An 18837-nucleotide genomic window follows, 5' to 3' on the forward strand; every position below is an offset into this window, starting at 1 on the left:
ACTAAGATGTTCATAAGATCAGAGCTTGTGTTTTTTTATCAAAAAACATGTTCTTCAACTTATTTTTGACTCTAAACACCTTAAAAGCCATGGTAAACTTATTAACAACCTAAAAAATTAAAAAAGCATCCCAAAAATTAAAATTAACCCAAAAAAATCAAACTGGGCTCGTAAATGTTTTTCATGAACTTTAAAAGTAAGAAAAAAAAACATTTAATTTGAAATTTTCTCATCAAATGAAATTATTTGACACAAATATAGATAATTTTTTATGGCATAAATTAATGTCAATGATATTTTCTCTTTTTATTGTCGAGATCTGGTGACCTCTCTTCTCTTTTAACTATGGACTAAAACAAATAACTGTCTATACCAAAATTAAATTTAAAAGAATTGAGACACCAAAATCATATAATTTGTATTGTTTCTAAAATTAAAATACCAAAATGTATTTTTTCTCGAAATTTTTGATACGTCACCCATGTTTAATGTCTTTTAAATTTTGGTCCCTATCATTCCAGTTTCACCATTACCTAAAAAGTCTAAATTAATTGGTTTTTAATTAAAATTAAATCGTTTAGAATAAAAAGTTGAGGATGAAAATGATTTTTTAAAAAATAAATAGAGTTATCCACTGTGTTTAACACTTGTGTTAAGGTGAACATTGTTGTCTGCAAGTATTCACCCCACGTATTTTGGTTTTTAAGTAATTATGATTACCATATCTTTAAATCTACAAAGTGGATAATTTTTACGTTTGTAAATTGTTTTTTTTAAAAAAACGAAGTTCACGGACTCTTTTCTTCTTTGAGGTGACAATATTTTTTTTTAATAAAACTATACTTAATTATCGGTAATCAATATAATTATAAATCAATTGGTTAAATCATGAAAAGTTAAAATAATTTCTCACAAAGCAATTGATGAATCTACCTGAGAATCTGTTGTTACCTGTTGTTACAAAATCTAATATAATATCGTGTCTTTTAACTCGTAGTTATGGTATATTGTTGGTAATTAGCATAATTACAGAATAATTGATTTAAGTTATCGAGATAAATTACTATGACATAGTAAATAAAAATAATTAATAGTCCACAACTTGAAACACTCTAGATTATAATGCATCCAGGTATCTATAGAAATTGCTCTACTCTGAGTCACGTTGATGGAAGAAGTAGGTGGATTTAATGAATCTTATAATGGATTTATTTTACGCACAACCACTTTCAGGCCTCTATTTTTTAACCCAGGTGAAACAAAAATGTGACATCATATAATTAATTAGAAAAATATTATAAAGATGCTTAAATTAACCTTGGTTGAACAGCATGCTCGATTTATTCCTGATATGGTTGACTGCGTAGTTTAATTGATTCCTTCATGTAGTGATCCATGTTTTTTTTTTAATTTATGAAATTAAATTGTCCGCTTAAATGTACTTATATGCTTCATCCAATATTAGATAGATGGTACGCGTTACGTTGCAAGCCTATTATTTATTTTTTACAAAAAAAATATCAAGAAGATGTAAATTTATTTTTTCAAAAAAAATATAAGATTTTGATCATTAACTCGAGATAAAAAATAAAATAAAAGGCAGTAAAAAACACAAGTTAAATATGGTAAACCTGATGAATTTATAATTCGAGATATGATACCAGAATAATCTATACAAATAAAATGTAAAAAAACAAAGAATATTAATTTTTCAAAAAAAACAAAATTCCTTCCGGCACTGCCTCAAATCAGATGTCAATGATGAAATCAATGAATTTAATTTAATTAAAAAATAAAATCTATTTTAGAGAAGTGAAATCTAACAAAAACTGGAAAAAAAACTCAAAATAGCAAAAAGAAAAATAAATCATATAGAAAAGAGAGCAAAAAGGAATGTTAGAAGATTAAATATGAAGAAAAAAAAACAAGCAAGTCCCGATGAACTTTGTAAATCTGAAATAAACTTTTAAATCTGCAATCCGTTAAATTCTTGACCTGAGCTCAACCTAGGAGCTCAATACCTAAAAAATTCAAAGTTGAATGATGAAATCAATCAATTTAATTCAATTTAAAAATAAAATTCCTTTAAAAAACCTAAATTCATGAAAGACAGGAAAAAAAAAAACCAAAACAACCCGTGTTGACTAGAAAATAGCATAGAAAGTGAATTAAAAAATAACAAAATGCCGAGGATGGAAAAAAAACTAAAACAAAAAAAAAACCTTTCCAAAGAAACCTATGTCAACTCTGTAAATCAAGGTCAATTTCTTAACCCGCAAACCATTAAATTTAAATCTGAATTCAACTAAGAAGTTAAACACCCAGCTAATTAAATGCTGAAAGACAAAATAATAACAATAATAATCAATATAGTTAAATATCTTGCAAGGTCAAAAAAATACAACAATGAAAAATGAATTAGATTTTACAGGGGAAAATCTAAAGAATTATAAAATTGAAAAAAAAAATTGTCAAGATCAACCAAAATAAAAAAATAATAAATAAAAAGAACATGAATCAAATCTAATAAATAAAAATATCAATTATTGATGAAATTAAAAACAATTATTAATTTAATAAACTATTATCAATTAAAAATATTACATCTATTATTTTTTTATTACAAAAAAAATACCAAGAAGATGTAAATTTATTTTTTCAAAAAAAAATATAAGATTTTGATCATTAACTCGAGATAAAAAATAAAATAAAAGGCAGTAAAAAACACAAGTCAAACATGATAAACCTGTTGAATTTATAATTCGAGGCATGATACCGAAATAATCTATACAAATAAAATGTAAAAAAATAAAGAATACTAATTTTTCAAAAAAAAACAAAATTCCTTCCAGCACTGCCTCAAATCAGATGTCAATGATGAAATCAATAAATTTAATTTAATTAAAAAATAAAATCCATTTTAAAGAAGTGAAATCTAACAAAAATTGAAAAAAAAAACTCAAAATAGCCCTTGTTATTTTTTTTAAAAAAGATAAATCATATAGAAAAGAGAGCAAAAATGAATGTTAGAAGATTAAATATGAAGAAAAAAAAACAAGCAAGTCCCGATAAACTTTGTAAATCTGAGATAAACTTTCAAATCCGCAATCCGTTAAATTCTTGACATGGGCTCAACCTAGGAGCTCAATACTTAAAAAATTAAAAGTTGAAGGATGAAATCAATCAATTTAAAAAAAAATTCCTTTAGAAAACCTAAATTCAACAAAGACAGGAAAAAAAAAACCGAGACAACCCGTGTTGACTATAAAATAGTATAGAAAATGAATTAAAAAATAACAAAATGCTGAGGATGGAAAAAAACCTAAAACAAAGGAAAAACCCCCCCAAATAAACTTATGTCAACTTTGTAAATCAAGGTCAATCTCTCAACCCGCAAACCATTAAATTTAAATTTGGATTCAACTAAGAAGTTAAACACCCAGCTAATTAAATGTTGAAAGATGAAATAATAATAATAATAATCAATCTAGATAAATATTTTGCAAGGTCAAAAAAATACAACAATGAAAAAGGAATTAGATTTTACAGTGAAAAATTTAAAGAATTATAAAATTAAAAAAAAACAATTGTCAAGATCATCTAAAATAAAAAAATAATAAATCAAAAGAACATGAATCAAATCTAATAAATAAAAATATTAATTATGGATGAAATTGAATTGTACAATTATTCTTCAAACCCCCCACCCCCACCAGAAAAAAAAAAGTGTAACAAGGAGAATATAGATGAATTCTTAATTAAAATAAATTTTAAGGGTTGATTTGATATTTTTTTCCAACAATAAAATCAAGTAGACAAGAAAAAAATACAATAGCTGTCATAGTGCTGCAAACGCTGCTGATCCAATTGATTTTTTTATCTTACAAGAATAATTAAGTAATTTTATAGAAAAAACAAAATTACCATCTAACCCCTTTCTATTAAATAATAACTAATGTGTTTTACGAAAATTATCATCGTCTCTCTATACCCAATGCATCCTACTTTGCCTACTAAAAAGTAAAATCAGCATTTCATCTTGGATTGAAGTGAGTATAATAATAATATAGAGAATGTTTGGGAAGTGGTTTCACATAAAATTTAATTTAATTTTTTTAAAATTTAATATGATTTGTATATTTTGAATCGTTTTGATGTGCTAATATTAAAAATAATTTTTAAAAAATAAAAAAATTATTGACATGCATTTTAATAAAAAAATACCACACTGCCAACACACTCATAATAACAATAAATACAGACACCGTGACAGGTCTCGTATCCATGACATTTCATTGGAATGTTCTGGAAACAATTACATCGAAGTGTGCAGGATTGCCACGTTAAAAGTAGGTGGAAAATTGTTGTTCTATTGTAGTGTATTAATTTCCCCGGAAAGTTGAGTTCCATTGTTGAATTTTCTTAAAAGTTTCCAATTCTTTATCTGGATTTCCAAGAAAACGGACGTGGATATGAAAAATTAAAGACCCTAGCATAGAGCCACGTAGAAAGATTTTAGGACACTGCTGACCTGTCCTCGTTGATTCCCTTCACAAGAGAGGATGATCATGTAACAAAAGTCAATAACAGAACAAATCAGATTTAAAAATTCAACCATTAGGGGGTGTTTTTGACTTATAAAAAATGCTTTTCACTTATAAACATATTAAAATAATTTAATTTATTTTATTTTTTAAAAGATATTGTTAACATTATAAAAAATTAAAAATTAAAATAAAAAATAAAAAATAAACAAAACGATAGTTCAACAACCACACTAAATAATACCTTAATCAAACTGGGTACAGGCCTCAACGAATGTCTCCTAATGACTTTAATCATCACCTAGATTCTGTTTCATGCCATGTCTCCATTCTGAACTTGTTTTGCTGTCTTCTAAACGTGGGACTTGGTATCTAAGAACCTGCATCAAGAATCTAATCAGTGTATAAGTTTCAGTTTTGAGATATAATAAAAGTTATTTTTTAAAATGTTTTTTATTTTAAGATATATTAAAATAATATTTTTTAAAATTTTTATATTAAAACATCAAAATAATTTTAAAACAGAAAAAAATTTTAAAACTAAAAAAAAACTCAAATTTTTTATAAAACGCCATTGAATTACAATGACGTATGTGCCATAATCTTCTGCCAATCACCCGTGACACACATACCCCTAAGTTCCTGCCCGACACGTGTCTCTTCTCCAATCTTTCGCATCCCGACGTGTCACTTTGAATTTCAGGAAAATCATCAGATTGCCAGCTGCATGTTAAATGTTTTTTTTCCTTTTTTTAAAAAAACTTTTATGTTGGAACTTTGAAAACTGGAAGATGGGCAGGACCCGGAATAAGTAGCCGTTTAGTATGCAATAGATTATTGTGTCCACTAGGTTAGATCAGTTTTTTTTTAAAAAAAAAAATACCAAAAAATATTCAAATATTATTAATGTGTTTTTTAGATAAAAAAATTAACTATATGAGAATTGATTTATTGACCTAGTTAACTTGTCATATCTAAAAATAACTCGGGTAACCAATCAAAATAAGATTTAACTTGAAAAAAAATCAAAACAACATATTTTTTTAAAGTATTGAAATAAAAATATATTAAATTGACTCGTATCAATATGGTTTAATCCGTCAAATATATTATCAAAATCATGAAAATCTAATAACCCAACAAATAAAAATAAATAAATTGCTAAACCAAAATCTCAACCACCATAGCATTAAAGGATGAAATATAAACAAAATTCAACTAAAATAATGAACCAAGTCAACCTGAATAAACTCGCCAAACATGGATCATGAGTCTGAAATAACCATGTAGAAAGCGGATCGAAATAAATTATAAAATTTAATTTTCAATCAATTTAGCATTGAAGAATGAAATTAAAAAATTAATTAAAAAATAAACACAAAAAAACCATTAAAATCAACTGACCAAACCCATGAATCTGGTTATGAAACTAGGATAGCCTCACAAAACATAAACTAAAACAAATTATAGAGCTTAATTCTCAATAAAACCAACACTGAATAATGAAATTAAAATAAATAACTAGAAAAAGGAAAACAATAGAGTTAATCGGCTTAACTTGCGACTCGGGTCACAAGACATTGATAACGCCATAGAAAGCAAAAAATAAAATAAAAACACAAAGCTTAATTCACACTCAAACCAATGCTAAAAGATAAAATTGAAAAAAAAAATCAAATAAAAAAAACAAAAAAATGACTCGGGTCAAACTAAATCAAGAAATAAAAAAATATAAAGTTTAATTCTTAACCAACCCAATACTTAATTATAAAATTGAAAATAAATAAATAAAAAAAAAGTCAACATAACTAACCTATAAAATTCGCAAGCCAAGTCACAAGACCATAATAATCCCCTAGAAAAAAATCAAAATATATTTTCGAATCTCAATTCTCAACCAACCCAATATAGAAGAATGAAGTTGAAATTAAAATAAAAAATATAATAAAAAAATAATCCGAGTCAACACGGCTAATTCTCAAAACTTGCGACCCGAGTTATGAGCTCAGAATAATTATATAAAAAGTAAAACAAAATAAATTATGAAATTTAATATCTAATAAACTTAATGTTGAGTTATAAAATTAATAAAAAAATCTAAGAAAATTTTGAAAACAAGCAATTTTTTTTGCCTTTTACTGTTAATTAATACTGTGAAAAGCCAAACTCTTATGTTTATTGTTAGGGTAAAAAGCAAAGCTCTTCTAATATATATCATTTAATAAATAATATAGGATCTGTCCATTTTTGACCGTGTTTGCTGGGTGAGTTTGTTTGTTTTTATATATCAACATAAATATTCAGGTAAGCTTGCGCTCGACTACTGTATTTACTGGTATTTGCTGGGTGAGTTTGTTACTTGTACAGGTTATTGCCTTTATAAAAGTCTCTTCACAAAAATAAAATTATCACGATTCGTTTGGCAACCATTCTATCTGAGCCCCCGCAATTTTGTTCTTGCCAGGATCGAGGCAGTGTTTCTTTGGGTGTCCGGATCGTGTTTTTTAAAATTTTTAATTTTAAGTTATTATTTTTAATGTTTTTTTAATTTTGATATGTTACTATTAAAAATAAAAAATATTATTTTAATATATATATTTTAAAAAAACACTATAAAAATTAATATACACTACAATTCCACACACGCTCTAAGCACAGCAACTATCTTTTTTCTTTTTATAACCACAACAGCCATCTCCTTATCTTGCCTCTCACTGCATCTTTATCTGCGCAAGTTTTGTACCAAAAACAGAATCACAGGCACTTTTACTGTTGAAGGATGCAATACGAACTATATGAGGGGTCATAACTCACGATCAGAGATACATTTTCTCCAGTCCCGACATGCCATCAACTATACTACCCATCTACTCCTTCCAACTCGCACAGAGGAAGGGCTCATCAAGGAGAACTGTATTTATTTGTTTTTCTAACATGCTGGTTTTAACATGTGTGTGGCAGATGACAGTAACAGATGCAAGTCAGGCATGAGAGACTTTTTCGCCCAAAATAATTCATCTTCTCGCTCAAAATAATTTATCAGCTTTATGAAGAAAAAAGTGAATGGAAATGAAAAATAAAAACACTAGTTAGAAAAATTAACGTTGGATTGAGCAAAGTATACAACTGCAATTTTGTTTATTATGAGCTATGACATCAATCATGTTATATTTATTTTTAATCCGTCCATAACAAGCATGGGCGTGAATTTGTTTGTTAAGCGATCCAAGCAATTACCACATCACTGTTTCTTTTTTTTTTAAATACAAATTTGTTTGTTAATGTGATAATAATTATTTTTTAAAATGTTTTTTTATTAGTAATACATTGAAAAAATATTTTTTATTTATTTTTGATATAAACTAACAAGTGATAATTAATCTCTAGTCAAGAAAATAAACATGTCTCTATACTTTGAACCAAAAGCTAATCAACGGAAAACATACCATCATCATCATGGAAAATCACAAAAGGCAGCATCATGGAGGTAAAGGTTGGTTTCATTGAAAGCAATCATTGTCTAAAAGTTGAACAAAGAAAATCACAATACAGAATAAACTAACAAGTGATAATTAATCTCTAGTCAAGAAAATCAACATGTCTCTATACTTTGAAAGATTTTTTTCCATGATTATACATTAAAGGCGTGGTATTTTTAAAATTATTAATATTTAATACCTGCAGGCTGCTGCGATACATGATTCATTTATTAGTTGGGTGTTATGTGTATATATATATATATATATATATATATACACACAGTGCAAATAACACACATTCAATGCACATGTAAGCTGTCCACTGAGGAAAAAAAACCAACTCGTGAATCGCGGAACTGTGAATTGCATTGAAGCTTCATAAATAACCTTTCATTACAGAAAAGAAAAAAAGAAAAAAAAACACATCACCGATGGCTTTTGATTCAAAGTGTCGCGCGTCACAAACCTATTATTCTTTAAACATTGAAAGAATGTAATGCTATTTTTGCCAACATCTCATTAAAACTCTCATATATACTGTCTCGGATTTAAATCCTCAACGACAGGTTGAAAAAATTTATTTGCCCCCAGTCAAGTAACTGCTTTAGTGGTAGATTGAAATTAAAGAGTTTTTTTTCTATGTAATTTCAGATTCAAGTCCTGTAATTATTAATATTGATAGTTATCAGAGGCTTATCTAATTATTAACTTAAAGTACTGTAAAGATTAGTTAAAATGTACACAAGTTGACTAGTAAAAAAATAAAAAATAAAATTATTTGCCCTATTTATTTTCAATTCTAAGTATATATAAAACCGAACCGTGAACGAATCGTTAAACTTTTTCCGCAAAAACTGATGAAATGGAATGATGATTGCTGAAGAGAAGTCCCACATAAACAGGCTCCCTGCTTGAACCCACCGAGCCAAATAATTTAGCGAGCGTGGGGTGTGAAATAGAGAAAGGACAGTTTTCTTTTTATTAAAAGAAAAAGAGAAAGGACATGCTACGTGTCATAACTTTAAACCACAAACTCAAGCATCAATGCTCGAGGGATCATGTACAAAAAGTGCACCCAAATTCTAAATCACAGAATCTCGACTTTTTAGCCTCTAATCTAGTCCCGTGAGAGCACGCACGTGATAGATTAAGACAAACACGGATGTTCTTGAATCCATAAATTCCCATTTTCACCGACAAATATTAACCTCCGTAAAAGCCGTAAACCCACCTTCCAATTCACATTCATTGAGCACGTCATCAACTTGCTACTTGATTAACATTTGGAGCTGCAAGAGTACTTGGAATCGCACGCTTACCAGCTGCCAACGTGGAGGTGACGTGAGCGATGAACATAAGTCGTGGTGAATCTATAATAGTATAATTACCTCTCAAGGTGTGTTTAAAAAATGGGTCACGCGAGTTTTAAAAGTCGATTTGTCCACTCGCGAGAGAGGATGCAACCATAATTTTTTTTTTTTCTGAACCACAGGTTTTGGATGCACCCGTGAATGGTTTAATTCTGTTGTCGTGGACCTACTACATGTTTCTTACTTCTACTGGCCACAAAGAGCTAGAAAACAATAAAGAGTCACGAGTGTCGGTACTGATTCGCTTCACTTCAAGCCAAAACATTCATATGTTACCAGATTGCTACCACAATATGTTTTGGTGTCATAAGAAATTTCTCCCTTTCTGTTTCTCTCTTTGACCTAATGGAAGAGCAGTGATCAGGTGATCAACAATAAATGGAATCACATGAAATCATGCATGTATTGTGATGTAATATATTTTCTTCATGAATGTGATATCTTTATTTGCCCTAATTTAAGTGGGAATTAAATTCTGTGAGAGAATGTGACCTTTCCAATCAAATTTTGATGTTATATATATATATATATATTTGATATTACGGGGAAAAAACATTAAAATATTTTTTTTAAAAGTTCTTGATATTAAAACCATGAGAGAGTACTAAAAATCTATTAATTTAATATTTTTTTAAGCTAAACATACTTTTAAAATACTTTTAAACACAATTACAAATACAAAAACAAATTGGCTCGTAATTTAACATGAAAAGGATGGACACAAGTCCTTTAATGATGTCATATAATTATAGAAAAACCTAACAAGTAGTTTATCATAAACTAAAATAGAATAGCGTTGCGATGCGTAAGAAGGTTGATTGTCCGTGTTCAAGATACGGCTAAAATAACTGTCATAGTAAGGGTTTGGCAGATGTAGTTAACTTGCTACTTACAAAACACAATCAATCAAGACTCTGTTTAAGTTGTTGCCCTCTCTTCAGGGTTTTGTATGCGTACAGCAATACACAAGCTAAAGCCATACATTGAATGGTCAAAATCACCCTTTTGTTTTATGTAGAGCCAATTTCTAGTTAACACCACGCATCAGGCTGGGTTGCTTTTGTTAGCATTCCTTTCATACGCATCTCATGGATCTTATCTTCTGGCTTCAGTCGTAGGCACAATGACTATATATGTAGTTATTCAACTGGAACAGTCCGCTTAATTCTAATTCCTCATTACCTGTAAATAGCTATAGGAGGAACTCTCTTCCGATTTCAGTGACCATGACAACTAATCAACTTAAAGTCTGGATGCACACTGATAGTATAAAACGTTTCCTGTGTGATCCATAGGCTATGCATGTAGAGGACAGGACTTGCTTCCATAACTTGTTTATTTTTCCCAAAAGAAGAAAAAGGGATTTGTGTATGAATGCTTGTTCGTTGTTTTAGAAGCCCTGCACGCAACACAAGCCTAATACAACTGTTTTTGGCACTTTGCTCTAGAAAATATGGGCCTCAAAGCAGTTCACAAGCTAGCTCTGTCGAAGATGCAAATCCTTCCCAGCCCTACCTTTCCCTGATTAGGCAACTAAAAACAACAAATGATTTTCTATTGGAAAGGGGAAAGAACAACAGAGGAAAACCGACCATGTATTGTATATCAAATGAAGGGGAAATTATACTACTTGAGACGATAGAATTAATGTCTCGTCAAGTGCACTTGAAACTAATCGTATCGTTGAGAGCACGGCGAATTGTGTCCTAGCCAAGCGATCTAGTAGTATTTTACTCTCTCCCCTCTAAGTTTTAATAGAGCTAAACAAAATGTGAGAAAACATGACAAACAGAAATGAAAGGTTAGATGAACACATTGGTTTCCACTGAACTTTCAAGCGCGTTCTGCAAAATTTGCCACACAAGGCCAATCCTCCAAATTTAATTCCCAACTGTTATTAAAGAAACAATAATATTTCAATCAACAGGAACATGACACGTGCCGACCATATACATCAGAACCATTTTTTGGATGTCCTTTTACAGGAGTATAAATCAATCCCCCTTTCCACTTCACTTGAGGCCCCTAGCAGCTGTAAAAAATTCTCTCTTGTGCTGTTTCTCACTTATTAACTTTGAGAAGCTGTACTTGTCATTGTTTTACATTGACAAAATTCTTGATTTCTTTTTATTTCTCACAGAACACACTGCCTACACTACCACCCTTCATTTCATTTTCATGGAGATCATTCGTGGTTTTTTTGCCATTTGCATTGGGGTGTCCCTTCTGCTTTACAATTCAAGCAATGTAGAAGGAAGGTACCATTACCATAAGCCAAAGAACAAGAGCTCCAACAATATAGGGTCCCCCGTTTCTCCACCCCCTGATGATACCCCGGATCCTCAAAACCCCGTTGCCCCTTCATCCCCTTCTAATCCTCCTTCAATCCCTTCAGACCCTTATCCGAACGATCCTGGAAATACCAGTTCAGGCGGCATTTTCAATGTAATGGATTATGGGGCAGTTGGTGATGGCTCCACTGACGACACCGATGCATTCAGGCAGGCTTGGAAAGAAGCTTGTGGAGCGGAATCTGGTGTTATTCTGGCTCCTTCAGGTCATTCTTTCATGATCACCTCAACTATTTTCACAGGTCCATGCAAGCCAGGACTAGTGTTTCAGGTAAAACATTTATATCCATGTTTCTGATTGTTTTTGTATAACCTTGCCATGTCTAGTCTCCTGTGGCTTACAGAAAATTGTAATGTGAATAGGTGGATGGGTACCTGATGCCGCCAGATGGACCGGATTGCTGGCCAGAAAAAGATAGCACAAAGCAATGGCTTGTGTTTTATCGACTTGACGGTATGACTCTCACTGGAAAAGGAACCATTGAAGGAAATGGAGAGAAGTGGTGGGATCTACCCTGCAAACCTCACAGGGTAATATTTCTTGAATGAAGTCAGCATTTCATTAATTCTGTAATCGAACCAAATTAACATTTTCTGTCGCAATATGATATGATTCCAGAGCCCAAATGGATCGACATCAAAAGGACCGTGTGATAGCCCTGCTGTAAGTGAAAATATTCTCCACGTAATTTAGATAAAAATTGAATCAATCACTACATACTTTCGCCATACTTTAACCGCTACAAATTTGTTAATTGTTTCAGTTAATTCGCTTTTTCATGAGCTCCAATTTGGCAGTCAGTGGCTTAAGAATCCAGAACAGCCCCCAATTCCATATGAAATTTGATGGCTGTGAAGGAGTTTTGATAGAAAAACTGTCCATATCTTCCCCTAAACTTAGCCCCAATACTGATGGGATTCACATAGAGAACACTAAGGCTGTTGGCATATACGACTCTTCCATTAGCAACGGTACGACAAACTAAAAAAAACAACAGCGCATTCTTATTTATAATCTCTATTTTCAGATTAATTATCTGCTATCAAGCCGTTTCTAATAATGGATTCCTCAACTTAAACAGGTGACGATTGCATATCGATCGGGACAGGATGCTCGAATGTTGATATAGATGGTCTCACCTGTGGTCCCAGTCACGGGATTAGGTACCGTACAATCTTCTCTCTGTTTCAATTAAATAGGTATCATGGTTGTATTAACTACCAACCACCAGTTCACTGTGTGAAGCTATTTTTTGGTCTCTTTTCATTACAGTTGAGGCCATGCTTGGCCCTACAACATGATGGCCATATGACAGTTTTTCAGTGTTTGATAAATACCATTTGTCGACGCACAAAAGTATTTATCATTTATCACAAAAAAAGTAATTCAAAAAGTTGATTTAGAAAGAAAGAAAGAAAGAAAACTAGCCAAGAACTTGATTTCCACCTTGACGTGATCATCACATAGCAAAATGCCATTTTGCATTTTTGCTAAAAATTTATAGAGAAAACTATCTATTGATGCATGGCCTGTTGATTGAATGTGTTTTCCTTTTCCTTTTCCTTTTCTTATTCTTATAGAAATACAAATATGAAGTTCCAAATGATTTTCATATTCTTGTTGAATTTACTTATATGGGATTGACACCAAGTTAACTCTGGTTCAAGATTCTAAAACTCTGCATTTTCCCTCTGTTTTCTTCAGCATTGGAAGCCTGGGAGTACACCATTCCCAGGCATGTGTAAGGAACATAACCGTCCGAAATTCAGTAATAAAAGAATCAGACAATGGACTGAGGATCAAGACATGGCAAGGAGGCACGGGTTGCGTATCCGACATAAACTTTGAAAACATCCAAATGGAGAATGTTAGGAACTGCATGAACATAGACCAATACTACTGCCTATCGAAGGCTTGTCTAAATGAGACCTCAGCTGTCTATGTCACAGGCGTTACATACAGGAACATTAAGGGCACATATGATGTTAGAACCCCACCAATACACTTTGCTTGTAGTGACACAGTAGCCTGCACCGATATAATTCTATCAGAGGTTGAGCTTCTCCCTGAAGAAGGTGAATTGATGGATGATCCCTTTTGTTGGAATGCCTATGGAACTCAAGAAACAGTGACTATTCCTCCTATAAATTGCTTAAGAGAAGGACAGCCTGAGAGTCAAGGGGAGGTCTCCTCTGCTGGTTGCTGAGATATAATTGCAATCATACTAGTAGTTTTGGTTATTGCCAATACTATTGTACCATATAGGATGCTGTATACTACAGAACCCAAGATCCACTGGTATCTTGTTCTGGGTCTTGATTATTACGGAGTCTCCATCCCTGTTAGGGTATTTCCCCCTTATTGTGCGATGATGTAGTAGAATACGGGCTGTTTTTTCTTACCTTCGACTGTGTAATTGATTGTTGTTTTTTTTTTTCTTTTTTCTTTTAGTGGTGCAATAGATTAGAGTGGATTTTACCATCATTATTATTATAAAAGATTTGAGTTTTTATTTTTATTTTTATTTTTTTGAGAAAGAAGATTTAGGTATTAACACACCACGAAGATATACCGACCCCCCCCCCCCCAAAAAAAAAAAAAAAAAAAAAAAATCAACAGTTTTTTTTACTTTGAAATGAACTCAAAATATCTAATCGTAGAGAGTTATTAAGTTTAATGGATTGGGGTATGTGGACTCCTTGATTTTTATAGCTTTTCTTTACAGTCAAACTATCACATTTAAAGTTCAAACTATAAAACTACCACCAGCATGTTTATCTCCAATATCAAATCAAGGACATCAATCAAATTACTCATCAACGAAAAAAGAAGAGGCAAATAGATATCTACATGGAATATACTATAAAGAAACAACTTTATTTTAACCACGCCCTTAGCCCTATTGCACCTTCACCGTTGGGTTGCCACTGAAGGGGAAGCAGAGAAAGAGACGAAAGGCACACACACGCTTCTCTCTAAACAATCCAGCTAATAGTCTAAGCCCACCAACAAATGGGCTAAGTAGGCCTATATTTTCCAGTTTACACAACCCAACAAATGCAACAACATGCACCAGAAACGCACCACCAAGCAGTTTCGTTTTCATTTGCTGCAACAGCAAATTGAATCGTCTCTCTCTCTCTCTCTCTCAAGAAACGATGCCGTCATTGCAAACTGCGCTGCCTCCTGAACTAGCCAACAATGTAATTAGAGTTAAGTATCATTTTATTTCTGCCTCAATTAAATCTACACTAGTAGTAATTACTCAGATCCCTGATTTTCATGGTTTTAATTGCAGCTTTACCGTGAATGTCTTCGACGAGCTAAATATATTGGTCATCAAGTAAATAATTTCTCTCTACTTATTTATGTTTTGATTAATTGAGCTCATTAATTAGATTAGCAACACTCGACATAGCTGCTAGATAAGTCAGACTGTGCCGGAGGAACTCCTGCTTAGGTGCTAATTTTTGTGCGGCCTCTAGAGCTAACACTAGACATCCTCTAAGCTTGAGAGTGGAGGTATTGTCCATGCATGCAAGTCAGAGTAACTGTGAAGTGGAGACTGTTTTATTATTTTTAATTTTCGAAATCATTGGCTGATTTGGAGCAGTTTGTGTTTCTGATGAGGCATGCAATGGAGTTGTCCACCATCTATGGATGCTCTATTGGCTGGGTGTTTCTAGTTGTAGAGAATTCCCGAGAAAATATGTTGTTCTATGTTATACTGTGGTCGATTTGGCTTGCTCAGATGAGTTAGTTTTCTCAAAGGTGTTACGTGTCTGGATTAATTAAAGTAACCATGGATGGCTTTCCATATAGCTCTTCTGACTTGGTTTGATTTGCGGATGGTATTATTAGATAGGAAATTACGTGTGCAATTCTCCTGGATTGATGAAGTTGAATACAGATGGCTTGTTGCTTGGCAAGGTTGGGCTTGCTGGTGTTGGTGGGGTTTTGAAATATAGTTTCTCGTTCTCAATATTTGCTGGTTTTATAAATTCTAATTTTGTTCCACTGCTAGCTGCACTTAAAGCACTTGTGATCTCAATTAATAGAGATATGATGATTGGTGACAGACTGGTTGTTGAAACAGATTCAGCATTGGTGGTTGGTTGAATAAAGCAGAGGATAAGCCTTGGAAATACCATGTCGGTTTTGTTAATTCAGTCTTTTAGGAAGCCGTGTGATTAAGTAGTTTTTTTCCATACTTTGTTAGAAGGGAGTAGCATGGCTGATTTGTTAGCAAGGCAAGGGGTTCAGAGATCATCTGGTTTTGTTGTTAGGCTATAATTTGTGTTTTGGATAACAGTTGGGTTTGGAGCATACTCTACTACAAGGTTTGTTGATGAAAGGCCAACCAAAAATTTGTTTTTTGGTCATCCAAGATGCCCTGAATGGTGGTACTCTGATGTGGAATTGGGGTACTGATTTTGGGAGTCAACTCTTACTTTGGTATGTTGTATAGTTATGTTAGATGAGCCACGTTGGCACTCATCAGCATCACCTAGAATGCTACTGGTCGTTGGTTTGACACTCCATCCTCCTTGGGTGACATGTTCAAGCTATAAGAGGTGGCATGTTAAGGCTTTAAGATCTAGTCTTTTTCTTCTTTCCTGGTAATCTGGTGTGTAACTCCACCTGTGTGGGTTTTTGTAATTTTCTGTTCTTGCAGTAACTTCTCTGCAATGGAATTTAAAGAATCTAATACTGGCTTCTTAAAAGAAGAATGAAAGGGAAAAAAAAAAGGGCAACATCAGTATTTATCTTGTTTCAGTTAGCTTCTATGACTAATTTTTAGTCGATGTGTGTTGATATTTGTGTTTCAATTATCGTGGCAGCAACATAACACGGAGCTTCTTGTCAATATGGTAAGGCAGCAGTTTAAAAGAAACAAACATGAGACTGATCCAGAGAAAATTCAAAAGTTGAAGGATGAGTAAGTTGAAATTCACTTTGTTTTCCACAATGTTAATTTTTAGCTTCTTCTTGTGTTTGTTTCATTTCATGTAATATGTCCATGTTTTAGGAACGGTTTCGCTTGCTATGTGTCGAGTATCTAGAAGCAAATTACTTGATTAGGCAACCAAGATGCCAATTGCATTGTTTTATATTTAAAGTGCAAAACAGCTCCTTGTTTAATTTGTTTGGTCGAATACCAAGCTGGATTGTCGGATACACATTGACTTGTAGTTTGTTGTTCTATTTTTTATGGGAACGAGTTTGACGTCTTCTCCGTGATTGCAGTGCAGCGAGGGGACTTATAAATCACATACTGTATGAAGCTGAGAGGCTGTCTGGTCGTAGAACGATCAAGAGTATTTAATGTTTCTTCAGAATCTTAAGTAGAGGAACGGGCCCCAGGATACAGTTGGTGAGTCAAATGAAGTTTTAGGCTGTCAATCAGATAACGAGAGGGGTTTTTCTTTCTTAGTCGTCATCAATATTCCGAGTGTTAGAGGACCATATGCTTAATAGAATTTGCATAAATGGGAAGATTCCATGCTGGCTATGCATGCGGTTTTCTTAATACGTATATCTTTCTTTACTTTCTTTCTTTCTCTCTCTTTTTTTTTCCTTTCCTTTTAACAACCTTTGCAATTTTAAAGATGATGCTGCCCATAAACAAACAATAAATGGTAAAAGACTCGCAGTTCAAATGGAAATCTACAGTGAAAAGATCCAATATTTACAAATGGGTATAGCCACACCAGTAAGGAAACAGCTATTAGCCAATCAAAGCATGCTATGTGTGAAAGTGAAAAGGTGAGATGACTCTCTTATATCATATGTATGTGTGTGTGTGTGTGTGTGTGTGTGTGTGAAAACAGTTTATATATATATATATATATATATACTGTTTTCACTTAGATCAATTAAAATGTCGTAAGCTTTAATTTAAGAGTTAATTGAATATCTTTTTAATAAAAAAGTAAAACTAGGAAAAAGACCAGCAAATAATCCATCCATCCTTATCAAAGCCCCTAAGATATTTATAAGCCTATGATAGTACAATAGTTGAATTATATTTTTAATAGGATACAAAAATAAAATAATGAAGCAGGAAAGAACACTCATGATATATTTTTAGTAGGATAAAAAATAAAATAAAATAATATATATAGAGGGGAATTTTTTTTTTTGCCCTACTATTTCATAATATTCATCAACACCACGCCTTCTAGGCTTCTAAGTTCTATCAGCTACTTCCATATTAACACAACCACTCATATTATAAATATAATCACTATATAACCATTATTTTACGTCATTCCACCATAATGCTTTATAACCATTTTATTATCAATATAATTATTATTTTATTCCCATCTTGTCATAATTATTAAATACCACTATCCTTAAAACAAGAACAAAAAGTAACCACCATTCCATCATTAATTGTTCTTATTATCATTACCATAACAACCATCATCTTGTGACTCCCATCATTACTATTAATACTATTAGTATCACAAATATAACAGTTATAATCTCACAACTACCATTACCATCCACTTTATCATAAACATTGCAATTTTTCTTATTTTATTACCATTATTTAAAAATCATAAATGAGAACTAATACATATTATAGGAAAATATTTTTCTTGATATATCTAAACAGTAAAAAATTATTCACTTCGAAAAAAAAAATCCATAGCCAGGAAAACATTTTCCACCGAACAAATGCACCCCTAGTTACTTCATTAAGTAGTAACGACATGCCTTGATAACGTGCAGGGAAGGCACGAGAACTCAGAATTGAGGGGTGGGTTATGTTGGGCTTTAGCCTTGGATCGTGTGGGACTCGAAGCTGAAAAGGCAAAGCAAGCCGCGCTCTTACTGGCCCGTGGATGGTTCAGACTAATGTTAATCTCTTTAAACATTCATTCCAAGCTAAGATGTAGTAGCCTGCTAAATTTGATTTGTTTAGTAAAGCGTCTATTTCTGCAAAGCAAATGGATAGTACTATCCATCCCAAGCTGAGAAAAGTCTGAAGTTAGGTAGATTCGTTCTTGTATCCAGAGAATAAGATCCTGAGGATAATGCTCGTTGCTTCTGCACTATTGCATTTCAAATTGCTTGCAGACA

The 18837-nt window shown here is 32.1% G+C and overlaps 2 protein-coding genes across 4 annotated transcripts; both read left to right on the forward strand.

Moving 5' to 3' along the window:
* The first annotated feature begins 11395 nt into the window (after positions 1 to 11395).
* LOC133704648 (polygalacturonase At1g48100-like) lies at positions 11396 to 14263 on the forward strand. The gene is made up of 6 exons (XM_062129537.1): positions 11396 to 12015; positions 12108 to 12275; positions 12364 to 12408; positions 12509 to 12716; positions 12827 to 12908; positions 13450 to 14263. The coding sequence occupies exons 1-6, from the start codon at positions 11572 to 11574 to the stop codon at positions 13949 to 13951; spliced, it is 1449 nt and encodes a 482-aa protein (XP_061985521.1). The 5' UTR covers positions 11396 to 11571; the 3' UTR covers positions 13952 to 14263.
* Positions 14264 to 14785: 522 nt separating this feature from the next.
* LOC133705015 (uncharacterized) lies at positions 14786 to 17275 on the forward strand. Of its 3 annotated transcripts, none has more exons than XM_062130111.1 (4): positions 14786 to 14957; positions 15044 to 15088; positions 16587 to 16684; positions 16998 to 17275. In XM_062130111.1, the coding sequence occupies exons 1-4, from the start codon at positions 14904 to 14906 to the stop codon at positions 17026 to 17028; spliced, it is 228 nt and encodes a 75-aa protein (XP_061986095.1). In that variant the 5' UTR covers positions 14786 to 14903; the 3' UTR covers positions 17029 to 17275. The 3 variants fall into 3 exon arrangements, with proteins under 3 accessions (XP_061986095.1, XP_061986094.1, XP_061986093.1); XM_062130110.1 differs by having other exon boundaries at positions 14794 to 14948; positions 16993 to 17275; XM_062130109.1 differs by having other exon boundaries at positions 14797 to 14957; positions 16993 to 17275.
* The last annotated feature ends 1562 nt before the right edge of the window (positions 17276 to 18837 follow it).

The sequence above is a fragment of the Populus nigra genome, chromosome 10 (assembly GCF_951802175.1).
Source record: "Populus nigra chromosome 10, ddPopNigr1.1, whole genome shotgun sequence".
NCBI lineage: Eukaryota > Viridiplantae > Streptophyta > Magnoliopsida > Malpighiales > Salicaceae > Populus > Populus nigra.

Coding starts and splice junctions, on each gene's coding strand:
- LOC133704648 (XM_062129537.1), top strand. CDS start 11,572: ATGGAGATCATTCGTGGTTTTTTTGCCATTTGCATTGGGGTGTCCCTT. Junction 12,276..12,363: donor TACCCTGCAAACCTCACAGG/GTAATATTTCTT, acceptor ATATGATTCCAG/AGCCCAAATGGATCGACATC. Junction 12,717..12,826: donor CGACTCTTCCATTAGCAACG/GTACGACAAACT, acceptor CAACTTAAACAG/GTGACGATTGCATATCGATC.
- LOC133705015 (XM_062130109.1), top strand. CDS start 14,904: ATGCCGTCATTGCAAACTGCGCTGCCTCCTGAACTAGCCAACAATGTA. Junction 14,958..15,043: donor TAGCCAACAATGTAATTAGA/GTTAAGTATCAT, acceptor TTTTAATTGCAG/CTTTACCGTGAATGTCTTCG. Junction 16,685..16,992: donor ATTCAAAAGTTGAAGGATGA/GTAAGTTGAAAT, acceptor CCGTGATTGCAG/TGCAGCGAGGGGACTTATAA.